The following is a 13,227-nucleotide window of genomic DNA, read 5'->3' on the forward strand; positions in this document are numbered from 1 at the left end:
AATTTTGAGCAGGTACAGACCCGGATGTGTAAAGATGCTTTACAGCATTTTTAGTCGTCTTCTTTCAGTCGCGGATCCGTTTGAACAGGGATTGTTTTGACAACGTTGTCATCTGTATTCAAAAATGCAAAGAAAAAAAACTTTTCTGATTTTAGTACATTGTTGTTGTGTAAATGTATCCCAAATAACAAGGCACAACTTTGTTTTTATTTGAAATCGTAAAAACCTGCAGACATCAAATGCACAAAGCCAGACTTGAGGCTAGAATCAACCAAACAAAACGTTTAGAAGTAAAAATCTTGCAATTTTATTTGCATATAAAGGCAGCTAAATATATCACAATGAAACCTGAAAAAAAAGAAGAAGAAACGTATCTAAACTTTTCCAGGAATGAGACTGTAACTGAAAGAAAAGCCGAGAGGCATTTACAGTGGCAAGAGTTAAAACATCTATTGGCAACATTTTTTTTGTGCTAGCAAGACTGCATTTACACAGTGCAAAATTACAAAAAAAAAAAAAAAAAAGAAGAAGAAAAAAGAAGAAGAGAAAAACAAAAACTATCATACGCAAGATATCAAAGGACAACTAAACCTGGTTTCGTCAGGTTCGGGAAAAAAAACAACCTTTGAGATTGTACATTAAAATAATTTCAACTCGAGTACTCGTTTATTGTATGGAACAATACGCCGTAAAGTAGGAACATTTCATGAAAACAGAAAAGAGCATGTGTGCGTCATCACTTACAGGCAAAATGATATTCTTCAAGAGGCTTAGAACGAACACAATTTTAGTTAGAGATTTTACAGCTTACACACATACATATAGATATACTCATATTTTAAGACATTTTCCAATTTCTATGCAGAATGAGGCGCTTCAGAATATACATGAGTTAAAATGCATCCATGTCTTCCCTGCGCTTGTAAGAAAGTGTTCTTTGAATGCAAAAAAGAAATCCCCTTAGTTTTGGATAAAAACAATAAATATGACGCTTTCTCTTCGCTAGCAGAAAGAAGGGGCTCCAGCCGGGGGAACTTAAAGCTAGTTTAAGGCATTATATCCCTGTCAGCTAAAAGAAAGCTTAATTATCCTGAAAAAAAGAATATACAAAATGAACAATGGCATTCCATACCAACATAATTCAAATATTGACAAAAAAAAGAGACAATTTTACAAATTCACAAAGCTTATTATCTTACAGATTTAATCAGATCTTTTCATAAGATTGTTCACCACTTCTGTACGCAAAACACCCCGCATGACCCCGTCCGTCATCAGAAACTTCCACTGAATCTTTTAGCAAAAGACTGGCGATTTCCAAAGAAACATTCAACTATTTTTTTTTTTTTTTTTCAAAGTACTGTTAGAAAACATAAGGAAAGAAAAGGAAAATATGGCAAAGCGCACAGGCGTCTCAAGAGCTTGGGGGGTTCGGGAGGTCGAACACGATGGGAGGGTTGGTGGGTTGAAAGCTGACTGTACAGGTAGAGGCGTTGATGAATGTTGTGTACCCGTCTGTCATAATGCCGTAACCTAGAGGAAACGAGAAAGGGAGAATTGAATATTCAAAACTTCCTAGGTTGTCTGTAGACTGTTTTTTATGTGAAGGACTCAGGACGGTTTTTATGTGAAGGACTCGGGAAAATCCAATGGATGTGACGTTTATGTGCGCTCCCGAGAGCCTCTCTTCCGTTTCAATGACACATGAAATGAATGCTTATACAATGCCAGGACAATGCCAAGAGCTATTCTGTATCGTCATGTCAATGTGTCACGCAAAGAAAAGGGATTCTTTCAAACTAGAGTCTCACATAGGGGGCTTTCACACCGGAGGAACCTTTTCATAGTTCCTAGAACTATTTGCTGAAGTACCTGGATTTTGCCATGTTTGCACCGCAGGAACTAGGAACGATTTTAGTTCTAGGAACTCCTTTTGGGGGAAATAAATTAGCTCCTACTTCAAAGTAGGGTCTAAACCAGCACTATAGGAACTATTAGTGATGCAAGTGTATGTTGATTGGTCAAACGCATGTGCCGGTGTTTTTAAAAAGCCGTGTAAACATATTTACTTCACGAACATGGAAAACAGCGATAACGGCATTTACCTGTTGTCTGCAGAGTTGTGTTCTTTTCTAGGCCTCGATGATATGTAATACTGCAAGATGTCATAGGAGATTTCATCTCTTAGCCTCACTTTTTGCTCTTTCAGTCACGTAAATTATGCATTTACATTCCATCTCCATTATCATGAAACCCACGACACACAACAAACACAGCTCAAATCACGGCATCCTCCATCCACCGCTTTGTTTAAGCCGCGCTTAAAGATGCCGCTGTTGGCTGCTTCAGAGTTCCTATTCCCGGTTGCGAATGCAACTAGGAACATGGCCCGGGGGAGAAATTAGTTCTCGAGGAACGAGTTTCTAGAACTATTCGGTGCGAAAGCCCCTATAGCCAGATCTATATAGCCTATAGTCTCAAATATACTTTATATATTTTATATAAATGTAAACATATCAAAAAGAAACAAACTAAAGCTTTATATCTAAATAGTTTTCAGACGTTTTGGCACATGATTAAATATAGACAAAGGCTATGTTCACACTGTCAGTCCAAATCCGATTATTTGTGTATCCGATTGGAATCTGATCTAAATTATTGACTGTCCACACTGTATTGCAACTGTTCAGATCACGTCACACTCTTTCGTTTTCTGGAATATCTGCACTGGTTTCTATGGCAATGATTTTGAGTTGCATTTTTGCTGTTTACACTTGCTAAATAGAATTGGATTCCAGTCAGAAATGCACAAAGGTCAGATTTGGACTGATAGTCTGAATGAGGCTAAAGTCCATATTCAGAAAAGGGAATTAAGTTTGCCCACTGACTGAAGTGTGGGTGTGCATACAAAACATTGAGTAAACACAATAAACAGTACAAGGCCTTTCCTCGAGTGGAGCACTTGTCTAAATTAGCCCATGGGCTCAGAGACCCATCTCTCTCTTAAACATGTTTAATTAAAATAATAATAATAATAGAAAGCCTCAAAAGCTGGAGGGAGGAAGAGAGGGGATGTAGCACATCTGGTGAACAGAGTCTCAAGTTTAACCTAAAGGCAGATCTCTCTGATCCCTCTTCCCTGGAAAATGCAACCCATATCCATATATATTTATATCCTAGACTGCTTATGTGTGTGCTGATGCAGCTAATGCTGTTCTGATTCACTACAGGGAGAAGGAACAAGCCATTTCAGTTACAAATACAACATGATATACTGTAGTATTCTCAACTGTTAAAAAATGAATTTCTCACATTTGCTGACTGGTCGTTATTGCATAAAAGCTTATTTGACTTTTGGGTATTAAACGAGGCCATTCACAATTTGGGATTAAGAATAAAAATTAAATTTAAAGAAATTAAAACTTTTATTAAAACTCCAGCACTGGAGAGACCAAAGCGGGAAAGCCTGAAAATGGTTTCATTGTTTCTGCTCCATACTACACTAACATTGGTTTTGCTATTTTTTTTTCACAGAACCATATGCTCTTGTGTACTGTATGTATGGCAAGCTGTTTTGACTTTAAATCATTCACATGATATGAATTCTTGATATCAACAATTAAATTTTCACTAGTTAAAATGGTAATTCTTGATATCAGGAATGGAGTTTTTACTAGTAACAATGGCAATTTTTGATATCAATAATTACATTTCCACTAGTAAAAACTATAATTCTTGATATCTGTAACTGTATTTTCACTAGTGAAATGTCACCATAGGCTGCCATTCAAATTCAATTGTTGATATCAAGAATTGATTTCTTACTAGTTGAAATTCCAATTTCACATATCAGAAATACAATTCTTACTAGTAAAAATCATAATTTTTGATATCAATAATTACGTTGTTACTAGTAAAAATGCGAATTTTTGATATCAAGAATTCAGTCGGCACTAGTTGAAACGTCAGTTCTTGATATCAACAATTGAACTGCTACTAGCAAAAATGTTCATTTTTGATATCTGAAAATGTATTTCTGATATCAATATAATTTCAGATATCTAAAATGGCTTTCTTAGTAACAATCACATTCATGATATCAGAAACTAACATTGTCACTAGTGACAATTAAATTATTGATATAAAAAATTAACATTGTTACTAGTTCAATTGTTGATATCAAGAATATATATTTGCACTAGTAACAAAGTAATTAATGATATCAAAAATTATGATTTTTACTAGTAAGAATTGTATTTCTGATATGTGAAATTGGAATTTCAACTAGTAAGAAATCAATTCTTGATATCAACAATTGAATTTGAATGGCAGCCTATGGTTACATTTCACTAGTGAAAATACAATTACAGATATCAAGAATTAACATTGTTACTAGTGGAAATGTAATTCCTGATATCAAGAATTGAATTGTTGATATCAAGAATTCATATCCTGAGAATGATTAAAAGTCAAAATGGCTTGTCATACATTTGCACTAGTTACCACATAATTATTGATATCAAAAATTATGATTTTTACTAGTAAGAATTGTATTTCTGATATGTGAAATTGGAATTTCAACTAGTTAGAAATCAGTTCTTGATATCAACAATTGAGTTTGAATGACAGCCTATGGTGACATTTAACTAGTGAAAATACAATTACAGATATCGAGAATTATATTTTTTACTAGTTGAAATTTAATTATTGATATCAAGAATTTGTATTTCTGCGAGTGATGACGTCATTGTTCATATCAAGAATTAGCATTTTAACTAGTGAAAATTGAATTGTTGATATCAAGAATTCATATCCTGAATGAATAAAAGTCAAAACTGCTTGCAATACTGTATGTTATTTTTTTTTTGTTCTTCCATGTTGTTTGATTGTCACCTTTGCTTTATTTTTCGCTAAGCATTTTTTTGCTTTACTTCAGCTGTGATAAAGAGACGTCCATTCTTACATTGGGTGTTTATGCATTTTGGGGTGGAGTAATGAAGGGAGGGGTGTGTTTGTTTGGTCTGATTTCAAATATCAACAGTGTTTCTCAGAAATGGCTTACTGCACCTTTAATAAAATGATTATTGATTGAACTTAGGTGTCTTTTATCATATTGCTGTTGCCTCCATTTTGTGCCTTGTCCAAAACACCCTTCAATGATGTTAAAAATCATTAAAGTGCACTTTTTTTTTTTTGCTTTTTTATGGAAGTGCCAATTTGTCTTTGTGGTTACTCACCTTCATGAATTCCTCCGAAGACGTGGAGTTTGGGCCGGACTCTCCTCTGGACTGTGTTTAACAGCTCAACACACCCAACTCTTTGCAGCTCCTTCGGTACCCAGTCCCTAAAACCTACACACACACACAGACACACACCGTAAATCAGTAATTCAAGTATTCATTTTTTTTTATTTTTTTTTATGGTTTAAGTTTTAGTTAATTAAAAAATATCCCTCATGTGAGGATAGAATTTACTTAAAAAAATGTCATTTTTTCCTTTTCCTATAACTTCAAATGCCGGGTTTCTCGACAAGCATGACAACAAGCTTCATACAAAAGCCATTTAATGCAGTCGAGAGCATTTGAATAATTGGATGGAACTCCATTAGGATTGGTTAATTGAACTCACCGAGGGGCGGCCCATGGGTCATGAGAATATCAATGCCCTCTGGGATGAGGTTCCACTTATCGAGCAGGGACTGTCCCCTGGGCAGGTTAAAACCCCAGCCATTAAACCACGGCGTCCTGCGGGGAGAGCGAGAAAAACACATTCATAAGCACCACACATGCATCCGTCCACGTGGCGGGACAGAGACGTACACGCGCCATTTAAAATGACAGCTGACGGCAGATGTGGAGAAACAATCTCAACCTGTCAAAGTGATCTTCTTTCCCCCCATCCATCCCTAGAGGAAGCTTCAAAGTGTGAAATGAGAAGGGCTTCACTGCAGGCTGCCATAATAAATGCAAATGCTTTGGGAGATGCAGCCGCAGCAAACAACCTCCTCTCCCATGACTGCTATGGATTGATAGCTCAAATAAAGCCATGGGGTTGATGTAGGTATGACACCTAAATGAAATAATGTGAAAAATGAGCACATGCTCGTATGTGTGCACATTTATACATCTATATGTGTGTGTCAAGCTGAAGGTCTGATAGTGATGATAAATTGAGCGTCCATTTGTCCCAGGTCTGGTGAAAAACACTGATTACTGTCTGTGGAAATCACCAGAAAAGGAAGTCTAGCACTCGTTATAGAAAATTACAGACAGAACCAGGCACATTTCATGATGAAAAGCTTTTAGCAAAGCCTAATAGTAATAGTGCTTCATATTTGGGCTGACCGTTATGATGGATACAGTAAACCGCTAGAGATTTTGTGGAATTTTTATACCATATTAGACATATTTTTGCAGGTATCAGTGGGAAGGACAGTTATCATGTTATTTACATGTGAGAGTGACGAAGAAATGTGGAGCAATGAGAGAATTATTTCAATAAAATAAATAAAATATCTATCCATCTATATATATATATATTCAATGAAATCTATTTTAATAAATAAATACAAACTATGTGTGTGTGTGTGTGACGAGATACTTAGCTCACGAAACGAGACACAAGATTGGGTTCACGAGAACAAGATTTTTGCACTGTATTTTTAAGAAATACTATGGTATGTAGCCTAATTTGCGCGCATCAGGGAGCTCGCGTTTTACTTTTGCTTTCGAATTCACAATCGCCCGTACTGTGTACAGGGAGTGGTGGTGCTGAGCAAGCATTGTACAAGATAAGACATTTATCAGTCGCTTAGGCTCTGCTGTGCAAGAATCCTCCGCCATGGTCTTGTCAGTCATCTCGCCTCATGCACTGTCATGGCGATATCGCAAGACAGCTTTTCAACTCGTCGAGAAATCTTGTCATATATATATATATATTATATATGTGAAAATGTTGGATTAACTCAAATCAAACTTACAGCATGCACAGTAGTTTTATAGTAATAAAAATGATCTATCATATAAAAAGATTCATCATAGATGAAAAATCTACATTGCATGCTGTAAATGCGAGTAAATCCAACATTTTTATAAGCAGATTAAGAAAATAAAGCGAGTTGTTCTGAAACAGGTTTACAATTTTACAAAACAGCAACAGCGAGGGAGAGAGAGAGAGAGAGACAGGAAGGTTATTTTTGACTCATTTAGCCACAGCGTTTTTTTGTATTGAATTTGACCGGGGGGGGAATCAAGGCTCAGAAACGTCAATAGGGTTTGTTACAGTCAGGGACCGCCACAGCGACAGCGACGAATGATTATCGAACTGCGGTCGGGCAGAGGGGAGACCTGACACATATAAAACGGTTCCTGCAGTCGTTCAATCTCGGTCTGCAGAAAGAAAAAAAAAATGAGGGGGAAAAAAAAAAGAGAATTTACAGAGGTCTTAAGGTGTTGTTTCTATAACAAGGAACTGAACTCTGCACTGAGGTGAACAGATTTATATGAAATTGTCAAAGAATGTGTAGGAAAATGAGTATGTTAAGCTGACAAGGCTGTATTCTGTTACATCCCTGTGGTGAGGATAAGCAGAGATGTGTCTTGGGGGAAGTACAACTCTTAAACAGCTCTGACTTGACATAACTCATATAGCGAACCAGGCCATTCTCTGCTGCGGCAGCAATTTGTCACAGACGCCGCACAAAATGGAGCTTTTGTGAAAAAAAAAAAAAAAAAAAAAAAAAAATCCAGCAATATTGTCTTTTAAAAACTAGAAAAAGGACGAGTACTGCGAGGAACAAAGATGGCGTATAAGGTAAATCTACCTTGTATCTTATGACCTGAGCATATTTCAAATATCCTTCTCAAATAAATATATTGTCCAGAAAACACAATGTTCACTCATATCGTATAGTAAATGGTAGGAATGCTAAGGTACATATGCTAGGAGATCAGACTGCACAATGGCCCCATTGTTAGTCTCCATGAATGAAATACACCTTCCATGCGAGTGCATTTGTTAACCTCCATAAAGATTAATGACATCCTGGTCATATAAAGGAAAGCTTGTTTCCTCTGTGGACCCAAGCACATAGGTCTTATTATACTGTACAGAGGTATGAGTATGTGTGTGTGTTTTGAGGGGGAGATCCGAGGATGGGATGTGATCCGGCTACACCGACGCACCAGATTAGATAGCACTCTCGCTGGTCCACCATCTGCACGATGTCAAAAGAAGCTTGTGGGCAGTTTTGACACATGCAGACAAAGATGTAACATCATGGGGATGATTTTGCTCACTGTGCTCAAAAAATCCTGAAGATTTAAACTTGAACATCGAATGCAGATCAAACAATTCAAGTGCACCAATATATGAGCAAATCTGAGGTTCATGACACATTCAGAAGAACTTGAAAAATTAATAGTTTCATATCACTATGATGTAAAATTTTCTGTTCAGGAAATAAAAAAAAGATAATTCAATCAAGTATTTAAAGAATACTTAATTATATCATTACTGAATAAATGGTTGCACCTGTAGTCCCATTAGATGACAATACTATGATACTACTGATTTAAATTTTTAAAGTTTCAATTTTCAGTACAGAGTTTAATAAAGAGTTCATTAGCACACTGTGGAATAAGTTTATAGTGCAACAAATGAATGTATGTGCCTAAAAAAATTATTCAACTTATTGAAATAGACATTTTTAAAAAATTAACCAACATTTTAAATATAAATATTAGGAATTTAACATCAATACACAGTAGGAAGGCCATTTAAAGAACCATATTTTACAATATTTGGCCTCAGTTGGCCTTCTATGCTGACCACGGTGAGTACAATCACACACAGCCCCTCTGTCTGCTCATATACTGTTCTCTGTTCATGTGTGAGGAACGGATGGAGTATTACTAGCTCCAGCTGTCAGGCAGCAGGACATTACACACCGAGCAATGCAAAGGTCAGAGGCCTGCGAATATAATAGACAAAACAAACAGAGAGAGAAAGGGGGAGCAAGATAACATTAAACTCTCAATACACAGCGCTCCTATGACCCACACCACAGCACCACGGAGCAAAATCCTGAATGTTTACCTCCTCAACCATTACAAAGGAAAGTCCATAGAGCTTATGAACACAAACACTCCACCCACACTCAGCACGAGCTCTGTGCTTGAACCGGTTACACTATTAAAAACCCCACCAGGGTTTGAGGTCTGACCCTGGCGTGCCCTAAGCAACAGCACTATTTAAACGACGTCTGCCGCCAGAGCGTGAAAAAGAGTCGTGGGTTTGGTCAATGCTGAGAGGTGAACTCTTTCTCCTCTGTGCATCCATGAACTTCAGACATAATGTTTAGACTTTTTGTGTATGAGAGAAAGTGGGATGGTTCGTTCATGTTGTAGATTACAGCGTTATGAAAGGGTAGGGTTCAGGTCAGGGGTGAAGCCTGCCTTCCTCTGGTAAGACAATCTGATGTTATTCAGAGGATCTAAATTCAATAGGCCTGGAGATGAATGTGGGAACGTGTATTGACATGATGCATGCTGGTAAACGTGCCTTTTGTTTGGAGCGTTGCGATAAGATCAGAAACCTAAGTGTGATATACATCTGAGACACCATTAATCTGCTCTAGATGACAAGCAATGGAAGAGTATCGAGAAGAGATGGGGGAGAAAGCAGAGGAATGTGTGAGAAAGAGAGATGAGATGAAAAACTATTAGAGGTAGAGGAAAGAAGGAGAGAAGGAACTAAAGTTTAATGGATTAAAGGAAGAGGAGAAGAGAAAACTGAATGAGAGAAAAAAACAATTAATGATTAAAATAATTAATGATAGAATGATGGTAGGAAGAAAGGAAAAAAGAAAGGAAGGCTGAAACAATTAAGGAAAAGGTGGAAAAAAAGGACAGATAAAGGACAAGAGGAAAAGGAAGGAAGAACAAGAAAGGATATAGGTCAGAAGGTGGAAAAGGAGGCAGGAAAAGTGGAGGAATGAATAAAGGAAGGAACAAAGAATAACAAAGGAAGGAAGAGGAAAAGGAAGGAAGTAGGGGAGGAAAGATGAACACAGGAAGTAAAACAGAAAGGAAGATATGAAGAGAGGAAGGACAAAAGTAAGGGGAAAATAAATTAAGGAGGAATGGAAGGAGGAAAAGAAAAAAGAAAAAAGAATGAAAAAAGAAGGGAAGGAAGGAGAAGATGGAAGGTGACGGGAATCATTGAAGAAGCAGAAAAGGAAAAGAGGAAGAGGAAAAGGCAGAAAGGAAGGAAACGGAAGGAGAAAAGAAATGAAAGTAAAAACAAGGAGCAAGAAAGTAAGAGAAAGAAAGGAGGAGGTGGAAAAAAGAGATAAAGAACAAGAAAGGATATAGGACAGAAGGTGGAAAAGGTGGCAGGAAAGTGGAGGAATGAATGAAGGAAGGAACAATAAATAAAGGAAGGAAGAGGAAAATAAAGGAAGTAGGGGAGGAAGGATGAACAGGAAGTTAAATAAAAAGAAAGATATGAAGAGAGGAAGGATAGAAGGAAATGAGAAAATAGAGTAAAGAGGAATGGAAGGAGGAAGAGAAAAAGAAAAGAAGGGAAGTACTTCCCTTCTTTTCTTTTTCTCTTCCTCCTTCCATTCCTCTTTACTCTATTTTACTCTTCCTTTTATGCTTCTTCAATAATTTCCAGCATCTTCCATCCTTCCAAGAAAAGAAGGGAAGTAAGTTATTTATTTATTGTTTATTTAAGAAAGAAAGAAAGAAAGAAAGAAAAAAGGAGATGGAAGGAAGAACAAGAAAGGAATAAATAAAAAAATTAAGGAAGGAATAGTAAAAAATGAAGGAGGGGAGGAAGAAAAGTAAGGAAGAAGAGAAAGAAGGAAAGAAAGAAGGAAGGAAGGAAGGAAGGAATAACAAGAAAGTGGATAGGAAGGAGGGATGGAATTAATGAAGAAGCAAAAGGAAGGAAGGAGGAAAAAAGAGGAAGAGGAAAGGGAAGAAAGTAAGCAAACAGGGAAGGAAGGAAAAGGAAAACAGGAGGAAAAATGTGAAAAACACTAAGAGCTGGAGGAAGCGTGACAGAGAGACGGGTCATCATGTGACAGTGATCCAGCACAGAGCAGCACACTGGAGTCCCTGGAGAGAGTTACAGTGACCGCTCCATTCATCTGCTCCCTCACCTCACTGTCACTGCAGCACACAGGTCACCTAAACACCGGCCTAATTGATTCGCCTGTCAAACGCAATGAAGGGTTGGATGTTAATAGGGGTTTTATTTGTCCCGAGGGGGGCCGACCCGACTGCCACAGGACAGTATATTTATCTATCCCCGCACACGTGTAATGCCCTGTTTCAAAGCGCTCATCTCTAGTTTATCAAGCACCCAGAGTCCCTGCCGTAATCATACCCAATGCGCCGACCCCTGATAAATGACCTCTCGGCCCAAGGCCACTCGCAGGTTAACTTAGGGGAGGAGATGAGGGCGGTAATATGGGGGTTTGTCTCTGTTTGGGACACTGATAATGACCCGTGCTGGATCGTAATGGATGGATGCGGGTAAAGGGCGAGGGAACGACCGAGTTTATAGAGGTCCTGGAGGACAACAGGAGTGAAATAGATGCATAACCGTGGGGCAGGAATGTGGTGTGTTCCTCAGAGAGAGAGCAGGCTCGGTACTGGATTATAAAGTAGTAATAAACCATAAACATCATCCTCCAAATATTAAATCCAAATAAAATATTTGTCTAAATATAATAGTTCATTTAAAATTGTCCCCAAAATTTCCTCAAATAAAATAAAAACTTTGTACTTTTAAAACTCTGTAAGACTATTTAAAATGAATAAAAGTTATATATAAATTTTGAAGTGTATATTTATGTTTTGATTTATATATGACATTTATTATAATGGGTTTATGCGAAGATTGTTTTAAGCTCACTTAAATTAAAAGTAATTTTTTAAAGCTTAATAAATGTTGAAATTGATAGCTTTCAGTTATACTGTAATGTTGAATGTCTATAATTAATGTTTTTAAAAAATCTATTTCATAGAGACATCAGTGATACTGGCCTTCATTCATAAAAAGATGCTATTAAAAAAATATTTAAAATATACTGTCTTTAAGTTGTTTCTACATTAATTTGAAGAGTAACTCTTCAATTATTACAGTATAAAAATATTAAAAACTCCAATGTTATTAATCACAATTAATTACAGGAAAAATGTGTGATTAATTCATTTTTTAATTGATTGACAGCGCTAATATATATTGATTGACAACACTATATGTATGTGTGAGTGTGTGTGTCATATATATATATATATATATATATATATATATATATATATATATATATATATATATATATATATATATATATATATATATATATATGTATATATATATACACACACACACACATTATATATATATATATATCGTGCCTAACAATGCCCTTCAGCCGTGACTTATTCGCGATACAGCACAGCCTCTCGTACCTTATTGCTTTTATAAAACGGTTACCACACAATACAAATATTAAAGCCAAAATTATGTATCAATGCAACTTTCATGAAATAAACTTTCACTAAAGCCTTCCTTCTGCCGGAAAAAATAGTCCCCTGACCGTGAACAGCAACAGTTACATTATTACGCCATTAGATGGCGGCAAAGACTGTCTTTATGAGTGTGTCAGTCAGTAGCGAAGACTTTTACATTGAAAAGACTGAATTGTTGTGAACACGGAACAAGACGCAACTGACAAATGCTTTAACTAGCGCTGTCAGTCACGGGAAAACCCCTTAACTGCTAAAAGGACAAGATATTGCAGTGGACATTTAAACAGATGCTTTATTATGAACATAGGACTGACCTGAAGGAAAATGCTAAATCTGAATGCAGGTAGTAAACTCACTCACTCGATCTCTTTCTCATAATACTCTTCTACATAATACAGTAAGTAATGAACAAAATCGACTGAGAACAAACAGTTTACGTTGCTAAGAGTGGTTGCTAAAGGTGTTGTGAAGTGATACAGAACCATTGGGTGAAGCGGTCATAGCCGTGTTTTATCATGAATAAAACACAACTATTGACCAATCAGAATCAAGGACAGGAACTAACCATTTTATATATATATATATATATATATATATATATATATTTCATGTTTTTTATTTATTTTTATTTAACAGCAGTTTCCTGAAACTAAAAAAATCTGTCAATACTGTTGCAACTGGC

General features: G+C 36.5%; 1 protein-coding gene across 1 annotated transcript in view; it reads right to left on the reverse strand.

Moving 5' to 3' along the window:
* Positions 1–283: 283 nt before the first annotated feature.
* mpped2a (metallophosphoesterase domain containing 2a) overlaps positions 284–13,227 on the reverse strand; it is a 66,768-nt gene continuing 53,824 nt past the window's right edge. The window contains exons 5-7 of the mRNA XM_051900668.1: positions 5,629–5,744; positions 5,238–5,351; positions 284–1,533 (exon numbers count right to left, since the gene is read on the reverse strand). Coding sequence (XP_051756628.1) covers positions 1,415–1,533; positions 5,238–5,351; positions 5,629–5,744 — 349 coding nt within the window. The 3' untranslated portion in view covers positions 284–1,414. The remainder of the gene's footprint in view (positions 1,534–5,237; positions 5,352–5,628; positions 5,745–13,227) is intronic.

Source organism: Ctenopharyngodon idella, chromosome 7, assembly GCF_019924925.1.
Source record: "Ctenopharyngodon idella isolate HZGC_01 chromosome 7, HZGC01, whole genome shotgun sequence".
Classification (NCBI taxonomy): domain Eukaryota; kingdom Metazoa; phylum Chordata; class Actinopteri; order Cypriniformes; family Xenocyprididae; genus Ctenopharyngodon; species Ctenopharyngodon idella.